This window comes from Trichophyton benhamiae, assembly GCF_000151125.1.
Source record: "Trichophyton benhamiae CBS 112371 chromosome Unknown contig00142.0, whole genome shotgun sequence".
Classification (NCBI taxonomy): Eukaryota; Fungi; Ascomycota; class Eurotiomycetes; order Onygenales; family Arthrodermataceae; genus Trichophyton; species Trichophyton benhamiae.
The window spans coordinates 380,839-399,188 of record NW_003315099.1 but is presented as its reverse complement, the minus strand read 5'-3'; the positions used below and the strand labels follow the sequence as shown (position 1 = coordinate 399,188).

Genomic DNA, 18,350 nt, shown 5'->3' with positions numbered 1-18,350 from the left:
TTTCCAGCCCTTGATTCATGAGAGGGTGTGCGGGACAATGCTCCGCACGCCTCGGGCTCCCAGACATGCTTTTTTCTCCTAAGGTATGCAACCATGTAATATCGCCGGCGAGTTGAATACCAGGCATGTATCTCTGGCGAATAACAAAAGTGATGGTATAAAAATATCATCGGCAAGATGCGGAGAGGCCTAGTCTGCCCAGGAACGGGAGTGTCTATTGCTATTCCGGGGAGACATACATCGAGCAAGCAGATATCGGTCAGCCACCACCTACTCTCTGGCAGTCCCAAGGTTGAGATCGTCATGCTGCAAGCCTGATTCAAACGGATGGCCGCGGTAACACCGCAGGTCTCAGGGGTCTGAGGAGCGTGAACCCATCTTGTGATGCCCATACCCCTGTAGGAGTATGGGCTGAGAGAAGCTGGTATTCGCGAATATTCTACGGTCCGTCCAAGCCGAGATCTGTTGACCAATATAAAAAGCTCTGACCAACTTGTCCAGTACAATGGTCCTTTTGACGATCTTTGGCGTTGATCATAGCAAAACGCATGATAACAGCTATTAGAGTGAGCGGCAGATCTTCATGACTAGACGGTGTTTGTATAATGAGCAACACTGCCCCTGTTTCCCATCTGGCTCCATGCTTTATCGCCGGCGTAGGAATATCAAAGCCGGGGTTCGGTTCTTCACCCGGGATGTCCAAAGGCTAGCGAGAGAAAGATCAGGGCGCCAAAAGAAAATGCGTGCTCTCCACTCCCACTAGTTATCGATACGAAGCAGATGTTCGTGATAGATTACCTGATAGCAGCCAAGAGTGCGGTGGGTATACAGCCAATATATCAAATGGCGTTAGATATTGGCGATCAATCGCGGGGAATGCAGAAAGGCACAAGAAAGAGGCCTCTATAAACTTTCAGGCAAGACGAGAGTACCATATATAGCATAAACACATGCTAGCTTCCCTTCTTTAGCCAAGGTGGAGGGTGGGAAGGCTTGAGAATTTTCACTCTCGCCCTGGGGATGAATGACATTATCCGACCCCCTGGCCTTGGGCAGTGATATCATAAATCCATTTACTGTGGCATCGACGATCACCCCCAGATCTGCACGTCAATCCCCAGTATTTCGCAGCAGTTGTAGCTTAGTAAACGCCCCTATTCCCAGCTGCCTGCCAGTAATCGACACTGCGATCCGTCCCTTTTTGATCCAGGAAACAGGTCAACACGCACGGCCCAATGATGATCGGTTTGCTGCTGATCAAGGCTTAACCCAACACCAGACGATATCTGAAAATAAGAATGGAGAGAACGCCAGTTCTTCAACGTCGGCTAACTAGACGGTTGGTGCGAAGATCGCGAGATAACTAGCGGGCCGCCTGTCAGCCAGCGTAGCGCTGTATTTGCCTTGCTCGAGCGCTCGTTTGCCCTTTCGCCACCCCCGGGGTTTAAGCGTGACAAGGCCAGCGACTACTACTCAAGCCGGGATGAAAGTGGTTAGAAAGGGCGGAAATGGATGAGAATCCGAAGTCAAGAAATGCGACCCGACCAGGGGGGGGGGGGGGGGGGGACGGCTGGTTCACTTCGCTGTCATTTGTTTGATATCGACCTTGGGGGTTTGGGTGATTTGGCGGTTCCGGGACAGCAGCATCCATCCATCATCCGGCCGGCCAGCCAGTTATATTGCAATGCAGCGAGCTGAGTTCTCTCGACCCCGGACTCCATGCCGGCATGAAGAAAAGGATATCTTCCTGTGCGGAGTAACTAGTTAGTTAGTTACGGGGTGCATGATAAGAAAAGGACATCCACATGCCAAGTAAGGCACGCTCCTTTCAGCGCCGGGTTGGCTCCTTCGGTGCAACCCATCTCTGTATCACAATATCTCGGCTGACATTTGTCGTTTGACTGATAGGAAAAGGGGCCAAGGGATCAAAATTCAGGCAATCGAGGAGTCACAGAGGCCCAGTCCCTACCAAAGACTGACCAAGAGCTGTTGAGCTGGAGAGGCTAAGCATGCCGTACGGAGTATGTGAATACTCCGTGGCTAAGGATCCAGGAAACCTGACCAAAAGTGCAGGGATGAGGGGGGTGGCATATGAAATATCCGCTTGCTACAACCGTATGCTGTGCTCCCAAAACCCTGGCGACGCCATTCGCACGACTCAGCGGCAAGCAGCAACGCCTGGTTCCCATGCTCGGGTGTGCCCGATCTTGTGTGATCGGCTTGACTCGCCGGAGACAAGTTGACTGGTTAGCTAGTTATGGTGAGAGCACCGGCTTCGCTACATGGCGAGTTCAGGACTGCGTATGGGCTCTCCAGTCAAACATGTCTGGCATGATTGTTGGCTAGCAATAGCGCTCGAAGGACATCATGCGGTCCGTACGAGTCTCTCATTTAGAGGCGAAGCTTCAGGCGGTAGACCAAAGGTTGTCCGTCGCTTCGGCATTTTTGGCAAATCAAGCCGCCTTCCGCATGCTGTAACCACTAACTAGTTATAGGTCGAGGATATGTTGTTATAACCAGCCAGGGATCAAGAAAGGATGGTCGATACGCCAGGCTGAGAGTTCGACAGTCCCTGTACGTCCCGCAATTTGTCGTCCCCCGCGAATCCATCATGCTCCTGTGTCCTATGGATTTTCCCAAATTTGGAGGCAACAGTCTTCCACCGTTTAATCGGCCTGCCTTGTGGTAGTTACAGCCATACTGACACAGAATGCCAATATCAGTGGCTGTGGTGACGGCGCAAACTTAGCTATTATTTAGCTTCTGGGAGCCTCATGCAAACACATGCAAGCCACATAGTCAACTTGATGTCATCCGGGCACAATTCAAATAATTAACAAAGGCTGCATCAGTTAATGAGCTATGGAGCCTCAGCTGGCACCAGAATTCCTGGCGGGAGCTACCTAGGTCGCCTCCAACCGGTGCCCCGTCTTTTCTCCCTACACAGACACGCCGGGGTAACTACAAAGCGTGGTCAGATTCCATCGTTATGATGTCGATAATTCCTTCTTTCTTAGAGCTGCCCTGGAGCTCTAGGCCATCTGTTGTTTTGAAATAGCTGTCGTATATGGCGTCCGCGAACTGTGCCATTAGAAAACAAAATCAATAAGAAAAGAAGCATTAATCGAATTAAGATTCTGTCATTATGAGGCCTCTCCTTATTCCCTATGAAGCCTTGGTTAGCTCGACGACTCAGTGTTGATTGCGATACCTCTGGTATCCATGGATCCCATTAAACCTCTGGCTGGTGAGATTCGCACCAGGAAGACTACTGTTAAAACCATCGATGGCGCAGGGTTCATTTCGTTGACACTGACGGAAATACTTGCTCATCAGGTTTTATCATTATCTGTGCTTTGTTCACGCAGCCTTGGTATCGATGTAGTCGGAAGTCTGATACTTTTGGTGCTGTACGGTGATTGGGTGAGGATGTTGTTTCCTCTAAGTAATCGCTAGATATCCGACCAATGTACAGTAGCCTCCTTCATAAAAGGTATACGCTGTGGTCACCTTGTTGAGATGAATTAAACAGTGAAAAGAGATTTAGGTCGTAAAATGTACTATTGATCATAGCTTGCTTGCTATTTAATGTAAAGGGCGTTTAGAAAATCCTAGCCAGGCTCTAAGTAGCCAGGATGGAATGACAGCCGGTAAATGTCTACTTTTCACTGCTCGTAACTTGTTCATCGTGGGCCACTTCATGCTGAATCACCTTTTCGACGTCATCCCGCATATAGTTCTCGGCGTGTCCAGCACCAGCCGTCAATGCAGCTCCTTTACGTCCAATGACATACCAAGGGAGATTGAACATCTCGTCCATGGCCTCAAGGGACTTTCCTGCAGTCTCGGGGAGGAAGAACCACATCCATACTAAGCCAAGCAAGGTAACGGCAGCGAAGAAGAAGAAAGTACCCTGAGGCTTCATGGCAGTGTCAAGAAGCATTGAGGGGACCGCTTTCGAGTTACCACTATTATATATAGTGTTAGTCGATATTCCCAAAGTCACTGAGAGTTGTATATACGGCAGACTTACTATTGATTGGCAAAATGGAAGCACATAACCATCGAGGATCCCAGAGCTCTGACCCGGAGAGGGAAGATCTCGGCGTTAATAAGATACTGGATGCTGTTCCATCCGAGGGCCCAACCGACTCCAGAAATATAAATGGCGACAATGGCAGCTGTTCCGGCGCGTTTGGCATTTCCCATTGGCTGGAAGTGTTCTGTGATTTCTGGGACAACAGTAAGATAGATGGCCACGTACAGCATGCTCAGGAACTGGAGGATGATGCCGTAAGTGAGGGCCCGTTTTCTACCAAGCATATCAACAAGGAACAAAGCGCAGACAAGTGAAGCAACGAGCTTCACAACACCGAAAATGGCGGTTGCAAAGAGCTTCTCTGACTGGCCAGTGGTTCCCAGCATAGCGAAAAAGGTTGGTGCGTAGATGGTGATACTGTTGGCGCCAGACCACTGAGCCAAGAGCTGGGACATCAATCCAAGCATTATGCGGTATCGGTTTGAAGGGGTCATGAAGAGCTCCTTCAGCGGCCCTATCCAGCCGAGACCCATGGTAGCCTCTTTCTCTCGCTCCACCTGTTCAAAAATGTCTAGCATTTCGGTCTGAACATACGGGTGATCCTCTGGCAGATTGCGGATTTTTGACATGGTGGCAGCGGCTTCCTCCTTCTTACCCTTGCTAGCTAAGAATCTGGGGGATTCGTGGACACCAATGGACAAAAGAAGGATTATACCAGCAAACATCAAGTGGAGACTGGTTGGTACGATCTAATTACACAAATGAGATCAGTATTGAAGGTTACGATACGGCTGGGCAAAGAAGAACACATACCCATTGGTTTTGTGAATGGCTACTGATATGAAGAGCAGAGCCCCAGCTGGCGAAGTAACTCAGCATGATACCAAGATACACGGAACCTGAAAAGGCACAGATGCAAAGACCACGGATAGCACGTGGAGATATTTCAGCCAGATATGTAGGAGCAACAACGGCGGTTTGTCCAATTCCAAGACCCGCGATGAACCGGCCAGCGTACACCTGGCCGATTCTTCCGTTGGAGGTGATGAAGATAATGATACCGGCTATCCAAATGAGGCAGAGTTGTCGAGTTGCCCATAGACGGCCAATTTTGTCGGTAATAAGGAAAGCACTAGAATGTTTTGACGCCGTAAGCGCCAGTACGGATACCACTAACTAGTCAATAGAGGAATCGGAGGAACATACAGCAAAGCACCGCCTATGCTTCCAATTTGCACCATAGCAGTGATATTTCCGAGGAGATTAGCCTTTTCAGACTCGCTTAGGAGAGGGTCATTCAGGCGATATTTTGAAATGAAAGCTTTCTGCTGGACTGTGCCTGAGATGAGGCCCTCGTCGATGCCTGGAAGGGAAGAAAAATACTGTCAGCGAAAAGCCGGCACTCAACTAGACACCACCTCCTCCCCCTATAACATCAGTGTATGGGCTTACCTCGACTAGCACCCATCAAACCAAAGCACAAGATAGCATATCCTAGCCTCCAGTTCAAGGCCTGGCGAGGGGTCTCCCCCAAATTCTGGGTGAAAATATTCGGCATGATGCTGGTGGTGGTAGCCCTGTCTGCGGCCTCAGAAAGCACGCGAGTTTCGACAAGGGTTTGCCTCGAACCGCACGATAATTCTGCAGTGGTAGACAATGAATTCCAGCGAGTCCCCCCCCACTATTCGATCTCTCTCTCAGACGGGAATGGCAGGGCGAACGTAATAGGCTCTTTTGGGGATGGACAGTCACTTATATATTCGCTGTCCAGTTTTCGTGCGGCCCCGGTTGAGGCATAACTAGATCCCTCTCTCCCCCAGCCACGCCAATCTGTGGAGAAAGCTTTGAGCGACCCCATGATGCAAGACAACCACAAATAATAATGATTACATTTCTGTTGGTGGTCAGCGCCGATGAGGATTATAATTGACCAGGATTGACTGGAATGGGTGTGTTGGTAACCCCCCACCAACAAGAGGAAAGCCGGGTATGGAACGCTTGCTATTCGCTGGTGATGCGCATCTCCGGCCTACTAGCGTGTCCATTCTTGATAAGTTAATCATGGAACTGGGGTCTGGAGAGGCCAGGGGTGGAGCTGAGGTTTTGGCTCTCCCAAGCTTCTCTTGATGCAAAGCTTAGCCTCCTTAGCAGACCGGAGCAGAGGAGGAATCTGAATCTGCATACTCCGTATGCACATCATGTTGGGGAACTACGGAGTAGTCGCTGTTCAATTCGCAGCCGTTCAACAGCAGAGGAACTGGATGACAATAAGAGAGAGTATCTGTATGGAGTACTCGTCGAATTGAAGGAAGGCCAAACCGCCAATCCGCCTCATACCGATACCCAGAAATGCTCCACCTAGACAGAAAAAGCGTAATCCCGCGTGCCCCGACACACGTTGTAGTAGTAAGTAGTAGTAATTATTTCCTTCTCGGAAATTCGGTTGGTAGTTGAGGTAAAATTCCACTCTTGATGCTACCGCTTGGCCATAATATTACTAGATTCCGGTCGGGCATACGGTTAAGCGAGCGAGAGATGCAACGGTCAGGGAAGATGAAGGGGAAAAGGAGCCACAGAGAGGGCTTTTTATCGGAGGGCTCCGGTAGCAGTGGCCAGGCCGAGTTAAAATTGCCATCGGATAGGCCAGCTTTGATAGGCGCGCTCGAGCCTGTACAGTGAATGTTGGGCATCTAGCCGGAGATGCCCCGGTGGCCTTCCTCGGCTCGCGCAATTTCGAGAAAGAAAGAGAAGAGTAGTAATAAGTGACGGACTGGACGAATTATCCGTAGCTGGCAAGACGCTGGCTAGTACGGAGTACTTCGTAACTAGTTGGCACTCAACTCAAATATCCTCGGAAGAGTTAGTTAACCCTTCCATGAAAAGGGAAGACTGGGCAGCACAAAAGGCAGCTTAATTAGCACATGGCATCACGAAGGAAATGGAAGAACTTACGGAGTAGGGGAACGCCCAAACCTCACGCGCTGTGATTGTAACCAGGGCCATGTGGTGGACGAAGTTTTTTTTTTTTTTTTTTTGCGCACACCAGATCCACAGAAAAGCAAAGCCATCAAAATAATCGGCCCCTTATTTGCTGCTCCTTTGCCTATTCCAGAGCCAGGCCTGGTTTCAAAGAAGGGATACCCTGACTTCAGCCAGGAGAAAGACGACTAAAAGGGAAACTTTAGAGTAGAAACGGGCGCATATCCTCCGCCAGTTCTCCATTTGACGGTATTCGCTCCTCTCTTCTCTATGTTTAGAGCCATCAAGCAAGTCGGGTCGTGAGATCAATATCAATCTTCCAAGCAAATCTGGGGTTTATTGAACCGCTTGAACTTAACAACCGAAGGCCGTTTGATAAAATCCGGGGGAAGTTGGGGGAAAAAAGAGACAGTGACCGCTTGATGGTGATTGTTTCTATCCCCCTTCACTTGCCAGGTGCCGTCGAAGTATCCGGCTATGTCTGGAATGTGTCTCGTGGGTCGAAAGGATACCTGGTTACCACTTTTCTGAATCAGCACTAGCTGGCTAAAACAGTGGGAGATTCCAGCCTCACAGCAGCATCCACCACTGCGTCAACCTGAAGCTAGCTGTCTCTGATGCTGAACGTAATCCACGACGTAATCCACGATGCTTGATCGACTCTGGCCAGCATTACTCAGAGATCTATCTTTCGCTCTATGCGACTTTCGATAGAAGTAGTTGGTGTCACGGATGTGACTCCTAGGGATGATCTTCGTGGCTGAAATTGCCGTTTCTGGCTCGATTTTAATAACTACCAGGTGGGATGTTTAAATGATACAGGGCAATAATGGCCTGAAGTAGTGAAGTAGAATTAGCCGAGATTCCTAGTTAGTAGACTGAGTGTAGGAATATTCCTGTCTTTTTCCATATAGGTAAAATAGTAAGTATGGTTGTCATTGCAGTCGTCAAAAATCTTCGCCTAACGCCATACCAAATAGCCACCAAATACACATTTAAGTATTTATTATAAACAAACAACGGGACACCAATATCCCGAACCCAATCCCTGCTTCCAACTAGAAAGGATGGGGTGGGACGATCCTACGAACGCCGGGTTCGTTAAAAGAATCCTTATCCTTAATTCCATCATGCCGAAGATAAAAACCGAATAATGCACCGCTCACATTCCAAAATTTTCTTCCTAGGGCCGGGAAGATGATAAACCCCTGGGCTTATCACAAATCACGCATACGTGTTTGTCGCTTTGCGGTGCCGACATGGGTATTTTGGACCTTTGCAGCGAACTTCAGGCTGGTGAGGGTCTCGCTGAGATGATCCTGCTGCGGACTAACCATGACGAACATGAGTGTCTTCGAATTGCCGCCCAAGGAGAATTGGAGCAGGTAGGTAAGCTGTTATTTGAGATATTGGCATTAGGTCAGGACGTAATTTGGGAAAGTTTGGGTCAAAGCTTGCATACCTTGCTGTTTCTATACGGAATATGAGCACCCTCCTTACCCTGTCCCAAAGCACTAATAACATCTCCGAGACAGCTGAGACTCTTATTGATGTTTTGGGTCTCCTTGAGTCTTTCGCCGGTACTGCCACTGTGGCTAAGACGCTCACTTCCCGCAAGATCAACCAGATTCAGATTGCCTTCACTGTGCTCTCCAGTTATTGAGTTGTCACCCACGAGCCGAAGGATGAAGACGGAGTGAGAACGAGACGAGCGTTCATTAGCCTTGGTAGCAGCAACAGACCGATTTGCCCAAGCTCTTTGAAGGATCGATTCCACCTTTTCGGGCGAGTCAAGATTGACGGTGGTGACATTGGTGACAGTGGTTTGGCATTTTTGGAGATCATGCCTAATTTCGTGTTTCTTCTTATCGAACTCTTCAGCTTTCCCTAGGAGATCGTTGATGTTTTCGTTGTATACCTCGACGAAGCTTCCCTCCATCGTATACTGCCAGCCTTTTTCCTCGAGGCCGTGGGCGGTGTCGTATATCTGGCGTACAGCACGAGGTATCATACCGTCTTCAGAGGACATTGTGTGCGTTTTACCGCTTCCTGTTTGACCATAACAGAATATGCAGACATTATAACCATCCAAGGCACTTTGAACGAGTTGGCTAATTTCTTCGAATACTTCTGCATTCTGCGACCTTGGCCCAAAAACATGGTCGTATGTAAATGAATGGTTCTTTGCACTGATTAGGCCTAGACTTGACTTCTCCTCCGGCCCTTGAACTGCGATCTCTCTGCAATCCATATCTTGGTCAGGGAAAGATATCTTGGCAGTGTTTTCACTCGAATCGCTGGGTAGCACTGGACGGACCCGACAAAAAACCCTGATATTTCCTTTTAGTTCCTGAATCTGGTTATGTAGTCTTCGTCGAAGAGTTTCTTCCTTCCGTAACTGTGCCTTCGTGGCATTGGTCTCTTCTAGTGCCACACGAAGTTCTTCATCAAGTTTTGCAAATGCGTCTGATTGTTCCTTGCTCCCCGATTCCAGAAACTCGATTCTTGCTTTGAGTGTGCGGATAGATGATTCTAGGGTAATTGTATTATTGGCATTCACAATGGAGCTTTGTTGTAATTCCTTGTTAAGTGCATGTTCCCGCGCAAGATCATCCTGCAGCCTCTGTTGTTGGGTGAGTAGATCTTGTATCTCTCGGTCCTTATTGTTTAAATCAAGCTGGTCGCGTTGCTTGTCCAGGGACGACTGAGCAGCGACCTGTTCGAGTTCCTGTGCTCTCAGCTGCCGCTCTACCTCAAGTTCGGCTTCGAATCTGCGTCTTGTCTCGGCAAGCTCGGCTCGGTGCTGTTGCATAAGTGCAGCGATTTCGGCCTGAGCATCTTGACGTATACTCTCAGACTGATTTCGATGCTGGGTTGCAAGTTCACTAAGGGCAATTTCTTGCTCACGGCATAGATCTTTCAACTTTAATTCAGCATTTGTCAACGAGTTTTTCGTGGTCTCAAGTTCGACCCGCAAGTCTGCATTTTGGTGTAGAAGCTTAGTTTGGTTCTCTTCCAGCATTTGGGCTATATTTCATTTTCAAGAAAGTCAGCAATCGTCTGTGGGTAATACAGTTGATACAAAGTGTTGGTCCTACTGCGCGACTTGTATAGATCGGTGGTCTCTGTCATGGCAGCAGTTTGCTTCACCATTTCTTCGACCATTTTTCGGACATGGGTCATGTTATCTGAAATTCTCTGCTCCTTTTCATCTTGATCCCAAGCTTGGACTTCAGTGTCTATAGTTAGAAAACGTTTCACTTTTCTGGGGGAGCGTGGCTTGCGGGTTTTCTTAAGCATGAAAGGGGAAGGGGGAATCGAGGGCGCGGTATGAGATGATATCAGGGGGCGAGCTGGGGTAGGAATCTTGGATGGTGTAGATAACTGCGGCTGTGCATTTGGCTTGAAAGTGTCCAAGGAAGGCTTGTGGTTAAGGGATAGCAACTGCATCGCTGTGCATAGAGATGGGTTGCGGGAGGGGGTATGAGCAGGGGATGACCTCAATTGCTTGGAAGAACCATCAACTTGGCCGTCATAGCTCTTAGATGAAAGAGATTTACTAGGTAGGCTGGGGCTCGGTGAAGGGGAGCGAGGGGCTGAAGGTGTAGATAAAAGGGATGAGGGCTGACGCGCACCATTTCGGTTTGAGCCAGCATCCCGGCCATCCATAGAGGTCGCGGGCCGCGAGATAGATCCTTTCTCAACATTGAGATGGCCTATTGACGTCTGCGGGCGCGGAATGTTGCGTGTGCCTGGCGGAGGTCTTAGTCTCGATCCGGTCGTCGGTACGCGGGAGACAGCGGTCTTCGAGGCACCCAGACTCTTGGGCAGTCCGGATTTCGTGGAGCCAGCAAATGACTTTGAGGTTAGATTCTCCTTCTTTCTCGGCTCTCCTGCGCGCTCGCTCAGCGTTTTCCTCTCTAGACGCAGTGGGGTAGAAACATTAACAACATCATCCGGTACAGATAAGGACCCGGGGTGGGAGGCTTCAATTGGGTACTTTTGTCACTACTGGCGCCCGAAGCCGCCACAGCTCGGCCAGCTGCATTATTCGCGGTGTGTGTGATATCCCTCAGACCCTCCGGCTGCGTGTACGAGTACTTTGGGCGTGGGATGTTGGAGACGCTCGATGCAAGCTAGTTTTCCATGGTCAGCAACCGACGGCGCCAGTGCCAGAGGGGAGGCGGGAAGTATCCCCTCAACTCACTCTGGTCTGCGTATCTTCTTCGTCCATCTCGCCGGGTCGCTCTCCGCGCGCTCTCTGTCTGTCGTCGTTGTTTGTGGTCTCAACTTGTCCGTCGACCGTCGGGCTATCGAAGATATCATCATCATCGTCATCATCACAGACTTCCCAAAACGGATCGAAAGTAAACAAAAAAAATCTTGATTATGTCATCCATCACGTGGATTGAATCTTGGTGACATAATCTGCTGATGTAATGCAGACTGTTCGAGATCGCAATAACAACACCGCATTAAGGGGGGCGGCGGACCAGCAGCGACGACGGCAACTTGACGGTGTATAGTGAAGAGACTCGACCAAGGAGCAGAGCTGTTTTCCTGTCTGGTTGTTGCTGCTGCTGCTGCGGGCGTGCGGCCTGGGTCAGTTGTGCTATGTAAGCGCCGTCATTTAAATAACTAACTAACTAGTTAGTTACCTGCGACCCCAAGCTGACTGTTAATCTCCGCGCCGTTGAAGAAGACATCTCGCCTCCCCAACTCCTCCCTCTCCCTTAGTTACTTGCTCCAGTGAAGTAAATTGTGCGCCTTAAGTGATCGGCAGCTCGAGCCATTGGACCAGACCACAGATTCCTACCGCCATGGCTGGTCGTTTTGTGCGTTCGTCGAAATATCGTACGTCTCTGAACCCCCTCGTTTGGCTATCTATCGTGTGCTCCCTCTATCCTCGATGCACGGTGACTGACACAGCCGCATTTTGACAACAGGACACATCTTCGGCCGTTCCACACGAAAGGTACTTCCATAGACGTCCAAAAGTCTGCCCGATAATCTGACTTCCCGAGTTTCGTTTGCCCTATACTCATTCCAGCTGGGCACACTAGGACCAATGCTATGATAGCCTTCGAGTCTCTACCAATGCTTGGGATACCAACCTGCTAAAGGTCAGTGATATCTGCTCTGCAGCTCCACAAAGGATTTTGGGGTGAAGTGGATGGCTAATGGTATCGCAGGTCAACCCCGAATATCTCTCCGTCAACTGGGAGACTGCGGGCGGTGGAGCTTTCGCCGTTATTCCCCTCCGTGAGAAGGGCAGACTCCCTGAACGTATTCCGCTCTTCCGTGGGCACACCTCAGTAGTCCTCGACACAGACTGGTCAGCAATCCTCACAATGGCAGTGAGAGGCGAGAACCGGCTAACCTTTGCCACAGGAACCCGTTCAACGATTCTCTGATTGCTTCGGGAGCTGATGACGGAAAGGCAAGTGATAACTACCTTCTTCGTCTTTAATCTACTAGTACTATATCTTACGGGTAATGCTGTAGGTATTCCTTTGGAGAGTGCCCGAGGGATTTACTCTGTACACAGATGCAGAAGAGATCCAAGACATTGCTCCAGTCGGCAGACTTCCAGGTCATCCTAAGTAAGCGTACTCTTTTTAGTAGGCCCCCTATTCCCTGGTAGTCACGCAAGCTAACTTGGACACTAGGAAAGTTGGCCATGTTTTGTTCAATCCTGCTGCCGAGAACGTCCTTGCTTCCTCTTCCGGAGACTTTACCGTAAAGATCTGGGACATCGAAGCCGGTGCATCTAAACTCACTCTCAACGTCAATGAAGTAATACAGTCCATGTCATGGAGTGCGAACGGCTCCTTGCTTGTCACAACCTCCCGTGACAAGAAACTGCGCATTTGGGACGTTCGGCAAGAGAAGCCAGTACATGAAGGTGCCGGTCACCCTGGTGCTAAGAACAGTCGAGCCGTCTGGATGGGTGAGCATGACCGTATTGCAACAACTGGTTTCTCCAAGATGAGCGATAGACAAATGGCTCTATGGGATGTTCGAGCTGCCAGGGAGCCTATCAATGGCTTCAAAGTTCTAGATTCCATCTCTGGCGTCTGCATGCCATTCTGGGATCAGGGTACCCAGTGTCTATACCTTGCAGGAAAGGGGTATGCCTAAGCTCTCACTATTCACGCAATTCGGTACTAACGACCTCTTGATAGAGATGGAAACATTCGATACTTCGAGTACCAAAACGACAAATTTGAATTCTTAGCCGAGTACAAATCTGGCGATCCACAGCGCGGTGTAGCATTTATGCCGAAGCGAGGCGTCAACATGCACGAGAATGAGGTCGTAAGGGCTTATAAGACTGTTAACGACTCATACATCGAGCCTATTTCCTTCATTGTTCCCCGCCGTGCAGAGGTGTTCCAGGATGACATCTACCCACCGACTACTGGCATCAGCCCTGCCATGTCTTCCAGCGAATGGTTTGCAGGCAAGGAAGCACTTCCTCCCAAGATTGATATGGCTAAACTATACGAAGGAGGAGTCATGAAAGAGCTTCCAGCGGATGCAGTGGCTTCTACAAACCAGCCCGAAGTCAAGGCACCGGAGCCGGCCAAACAGGCAGAACCAGCCCCAAGACCAACACCAGAACCCGCACCCGCACCAGCTGCTACTGTAATCACCCCGCGCGCCGGTATGAAAGAACAAGGCGCCTCCATGGCTGCGGCCGCATCAAAGTATATGGATAATGATGAGGATGAGGAGGAGGAGGCTGGTGGCAGCTCGAGCTTCGACGCGGCAAAGTCCCAACCTCAAAAAGTGCCCTCCATCTCCGTTTCCCCAGCACAGGCTGAGGCTTCTCAGCCATCTAAGGAGGAGCCAAAGGTGTGTAATCACATTGGCGGAAATTTATATGCATATATTAGAACTACAGCTAACCTTCTTAGGAGTCAAAACCCACTCCAAAACCGACAGCCACAGCCACTTCGGCTCCAGCTAGCAAGGGTACCGACTCTATCTCTTCGGAGTCATCGCTAGTCAAAGAGATTGAGGCCATCAAAGAGGTTCTAACTGAACAAACCCGCACCATCACCTCTCAGGCTGAGGAGCTCAAAGCCCTGAAATCTGAAGTTGCCAGCCTCAAATCGAAACTCGGATAGGGTAGTGCTTAATCTGATGTCGCCCCTGTTGACTTATTTATTCATTGATGCATGCATTGGATAAAAAGATATACATTCTCCTCCACCGTCTTGTTATTTAGCTTTTGCAAACCTGTCCATAAATACAACCTAGCATTATTATCATGTCCGCGCGCATGCATATATATATACATTGCCCTTCAATGTGATCTTACCCCGTTTCACCATAGAAAGAACTTGTGCCTTTGATGCGTGTCTGCAAATAGCTCTGGCTTTCCGGTCCACTTCAACTATAATTGCTCCACCACAGCCGTGATAGCTGAAAAGCTACCTCCATATTGAGCAAATTGTTCCACATGAGTGAAATATTGTAACCAGGGATATCGATATACACACATGATAATTGAATGTCTATTTATAGCTTTAAGCCTCAAGTGACGTCAGCAGTAAGTGACCCCTTAATTTTACAACAGCATAGCAATTAACATAAACAGTTAAATTTGAAGAAACAAACGAGCAAAGCCCCTGCAAAATGTTACATTGACTAGTAGATGAGATACAGGCAAGATCTATCTATGACCACATAACCAACGGGGGTTTCCGGTCCTCTTTTTGAACACACTGGAAGTAGCGATCATACAGACTCGAGTAGAATTATCAGATGTATATTCGTCTGTATATCCTGTTCAAGACCATCGAACAGCTTCACGCTCCCGTTCGTGGTCACCCAGTTCATCTTCGTATTTGTAACTCAGCTTCCTGCCCAGGAGGTTACGGTCAAGTTTGGAATTACCATCACGACGACGGCCGCCTCCCTTGCCATCACGGTCTGCATTGACAGCTTCTCGTCGCTGCTGTTCCTTCAACAGACGCTCTCTGTTTCGAGCCTCTCGTTCAAGCGTATGCGGATCCTTTTCAACAGTGGCACCGTTTTTCGACGCATGGCCGCTTGGTCGAGACTTATCCGTAGCTTTGGTTTCCTGGGCTTTACCTGCCTGTTCATTGTTATCTTCATGCCGGGGCCGCCTAGAGCGACGGTCATTGTATTCCTCATCGTCGCGAGACTCAGAGTAATCTCGACGGGACCTCTTACGGTCACGACGATCTCTATCCCTCTCCCTGTCCCGCTCCCTATCTCTCTCCCTATCACGGTCCCTATCACGCTCACGCTCACGCTCCCGGTCCCGGTGGCGGTCACGGCCTTTATCTCTCTGTCTGTGGCGATCTTCCCCTACGCCATCAACATCTTCGCGAGATCTATGCTTATCGCGTCGATTTGACGAGCTCCCCTTTATAGACAGGCCAGGGTCGCTTTTATCAGAAGCATCGACAGCTCTGCCATCTCGTCTGCTTGGGCTGCGACTACGGCGCCGACGAGACCGCTTGGAAGAGCTATCATCGCGATCTCTGTCTCTCTCACGATCACGTCTACGGTAAGATGACGATTTAGTGTCTCCAGGGGAAAGAGAGCGAGATCTAGACGTTGGACGTTTATCGTCGTTCACATCGGCTTCCCTGTCGTTGTCATCCCGACGAGCACGCTTACTGCGCCGCTCCCGTCTCCTTTCGTCTTCACTCTGTGTAGGTCCGGCCGAAGGGCTGCGGTAGCGCCGCTGACGAGACCTGTAGCGTGAAGGCGACTTAGATCTTGACCTCGATCTAGATCTAGACTTAGACCTAGCCCTCGAAGCTGGTGCATCTGGCTCAGCATCACGCTTAGCCGGGGACGAGCTATATGTAATCACTTATTAGTACAGCCTAGCAATGTAAGGGGCGTTAAACGGTAAAGTTAACAGTCATACCTTCGAGACTCCTTGACAGACGGCTGGCTCATCGACACCGTTCGGCTGTGGCTTTGAGCAAAGTTTCTCATGTTACGGGTGCTTGTGTTTGGTAGGCCTTCTCTCATCGCTCGCGGCGCGGCTGGGGCTCCTGCAACTCCAGGACCTGGACCTAGTCCTGATGCCCGTAAGCCTCCCATGGCCATGGGGGTGTTTGAAGCCATGGGGCCACTTGGTACCCCGTTAGGCATTCCATTCACATACGGTGTAGACTGGAAGCCCGGGCCATTTCCATGGTACCTGCCACCTCCCGGGCCACCACCAAAGCTAGGGGTGCTGGAGTAACTAGGGATAGGGTTTGTATGTGCAGCCGCAGTGGACGACGGAGTATCGCTAGTTCCATTGGCAGTAGCGGTTGTTGTAGTATTGGTAGATTGCTCAGTTGATTGATTTGCAGTCTGATCTGCCGTTGAGCTTGCAGCCCCATCCACTGCATCACCACCAGCAGGCTGCTTCTGTGCTGGAGTTTCAGCAGACTCTTCCTTGGGCTGATGCTCCTTCATATCCTCCTCGCCACTTGGGTTGAATCCGTCGTCCACCTGGCCTGAAGCACTGTTGGGGAGCTGCTGCTGCTGCGGCTGCTGCGGCTGCTGGAACTGAGGCTGATTATAGCGTTGGAAGCCGCCCATGTTAGGGGGTAGAGGGTTACCTTGATAGCCGTTAGCAGGCTGATAGCCACGGCCGCGCCCGACGGGGCCGAATCCTCGCCCTCCTCGCCCTGCAACAGGGCCACCGCGGCCGTAGGGACCATATGAGTTTTGAAAATCATTGCTAGGAAATTTCTGTTGCTGATGCAGGTGAGGAAATTTTTGGTGAGGTTGTGACTGTGACTGTATCATATTATATCCACCAACTCCAGGAGCAGGGCCAAAGTCGGCACCCATGCGATTAGGGAATGCAATTCCATTGAAGTTATCTGGACCACCATTCCACATGTTGCTCTGACCATCCCATGATCCATACATTCCTTGCCCAGCACCGGAATTCATCATCATACCCATGTTACTGTTCATCCCATTCATATTCATCCCGTAGCCAGTAAACATTCCCTGAGCCGCGGTCATCGGATCCATGCCCATACCAAACATCCCGGGAGCTCCTGGATAACGTTAGTAACCCGACCCTACCATAACATTACTTAAGGAAGAAAGCAAAATGTCCTTACCCATTGGATTCGGGGCCATCATCATGCCGTTTGCCATGAATGGCATTCCCTGGTTGAAGTCCCCGGTTCCATTCCAGCCCATCTGGGCGAATCCATTGGTATATCCTCCTTCAGGGAGAGTTGTATTATCGGGTAGTGCGACGGTACCACTTTCTGTACCGGCAGATGAAGTCGTCGGCGCAGTTTCGGGTTCAGTAGTAGCCATTTCGGTAGTAAGCGTCTCATTCGCTGCGTTTGGATAGGCATCCTTGAAAATTGTCAACATTTGGGCAATGAAGATGCATTGAATTATCAAATCTTACATTGTCCTTTTTAGTATGATTTTCTGCCTGTGACTCCGTATTCTCTCCGCCACTAGTGAGTTGCTGGCTGGTATTCACCACGTCTTGCCCATTGGGGGCTGCAGTGGTAAGACTGGTCGGTTTTGGGTCAGCAGAATCGGCTGCGAGACCGTCAGTGGCCTGAGTCTGAGCCTGCTCCGGTTCAGCGGGGATGGGAACAGGATCTGTCTCAGGTGCACCGGAAACCGCGGGGGCAGGCGGAGTAGGTTCTTTGACAGGCTTGTTCTTCTCGCGTTTCTTCTCCTCTGTCCGTAGAAAGGCCTTAAGCGTAGTGCGCAAAGCCTTGTTTGGTTTGCAGAGCTCAGCGTCCAGGGGACTATGATCGCACACGGGACAACTGGAAGGAAGAGATGTTTGGCCTGGTCATAATCCAGCCGAGTCAGCCAAGATCAGGTCTATTGGATCTCATTAAATCTCATTAAAACTGGGAACGTACAGCCTTCGCATATTGCTTGGTCACAGCATGGCAATCTGAAGGCGTTCCAGGCGAGCTTGCTGCAGATAGCGCAACGCAGCTTGAATGGGATCTCGTCTTGGGAGAGCGAGCTAGACAGAAGTTAATACCGCATTATGCTGTGACACGGTGCAAGAGAGCCATACCTAGCAATGTGATCGAGGCCCGCCATCTCTGGGGGCTGGTTCGCTGTCTTGGTGGGTAGGAATGGTGCAGTGGGAGAAGGCGGCTATGAGTCGCGGAGACGTGGTTTAAAGTGTATTCACGACTCAAACGGAGCGACAGGCATGACGCGAGTCCATGTCTTCACCTGCTCTCTCCTTTCTGTCTGCAGTGAATTCTTTATATTATGCCTTTTCTCCTCTTCTTCTGTTCAGTCGTCCTCTTCGTTCTTTTTATGAAGTCTTTCTCTTAATTTT

The 18,350-nt window shown here is 49.9% G+C and overlaps 4 protein-coding genes across 4 annotated transcripts; 1 reads left to right on the top strand and 3 right to left on the bottom strand.

Moving 5' to 3' along the window:
• Nucleotides 1–3,658: 3,658 nt before the first annotated feature.
• ARB_00700 (hexose transporter protein) lies at nucleotides 3,659–5,597 on the bottom strand (the record flags this gene model as incomplete). The annotated part of the gene is made up of 5 exons (XM_003013109.1): nucleotides 3,659–3,968; nucleotides 4,034–4,788; nucleotides 4,853–5,171; nucleotides 5,246–5,402; nucleotides 5,492–5,597. The coding sequence occupies 5 exons, from the start codon at nucleotides 5,595–5,597 to the stop codon at nucleotides 3,659–3,661; spliced, it is 1,647 nt and encodes a 548-aa protein (XP_003013155.1).
• A 2,638-nt stretch (nucleotides 5,598–8,235) lies between these two features.
• On the bottom strand, nucleotides 8,236–10,687 carry ARB_00699 (uncharacterized protein; the record flags this gene model as incomplete). Its single annotated transcript, XM_003013108.1, has 3 exons — nucleotides 8,236–8,412; nucleotides 8,481–10,045; nucleotides 10,117–10,687. The coding sequence occupies 3 exons, from the start codon at nucleotides 10,685–10,687 to the stop codon at nucleotides 8,236–8,238; spliced, it is 2,313 nt and encodes a 770-aa protein (XP_003013154.1).
• Nucleotides 10,688–12,198: 1,511 nt separating this feature from the next.
• On the top strand, nucleotides 12,199–14,151 carry ARB_00698 (uncharacterized protein; the record flags this gene model as incomplete). The annotated part of the gene is made up of 5 exons (XM_003013107.1): nucleotides 12,199–12,375; nucleotides 12,524–12,621; nucleotides 12,688–13,149; nucleotides 13,204–13,876; nucleotides 13,939–14,151. The coding sequence occupies 5 exons, from the start codon at nucleotides 12,199–12,201 to the stop codon at nucleotides 14,149–14,151; spliced, it is 1,623 nt and encodes a 540-aa protein (XP_003013153.1).
• A 665-nt stretch (nucleotides 14,152–14,816) lies between these two features.
• On the bottom strand, nucleotides 14,817–17,924 carry ARB_00697 (uncharacterized protein; the record flags this gene model as incomplete). Its single annotated transcript, XM_003013106.1, has 5 exons — nucleotides 14,817–15,753; nucleotides 15,933–17,070; nucleotides 17,137–17,383; nucleotides 17,439–17,793; nucleotides 17,914–17,924. The coding sequence occupies 5 exons, from the start codon at nucleotides 17,922–17,924 to the stop codon at nucleotides 14,817–14,819; spliced, it is 2,688 nt and encodes an 895-aa protein (XP_003013152.1).
• Nucleotides 17,925–18,350: the final 426 nt, after the last annotated feature.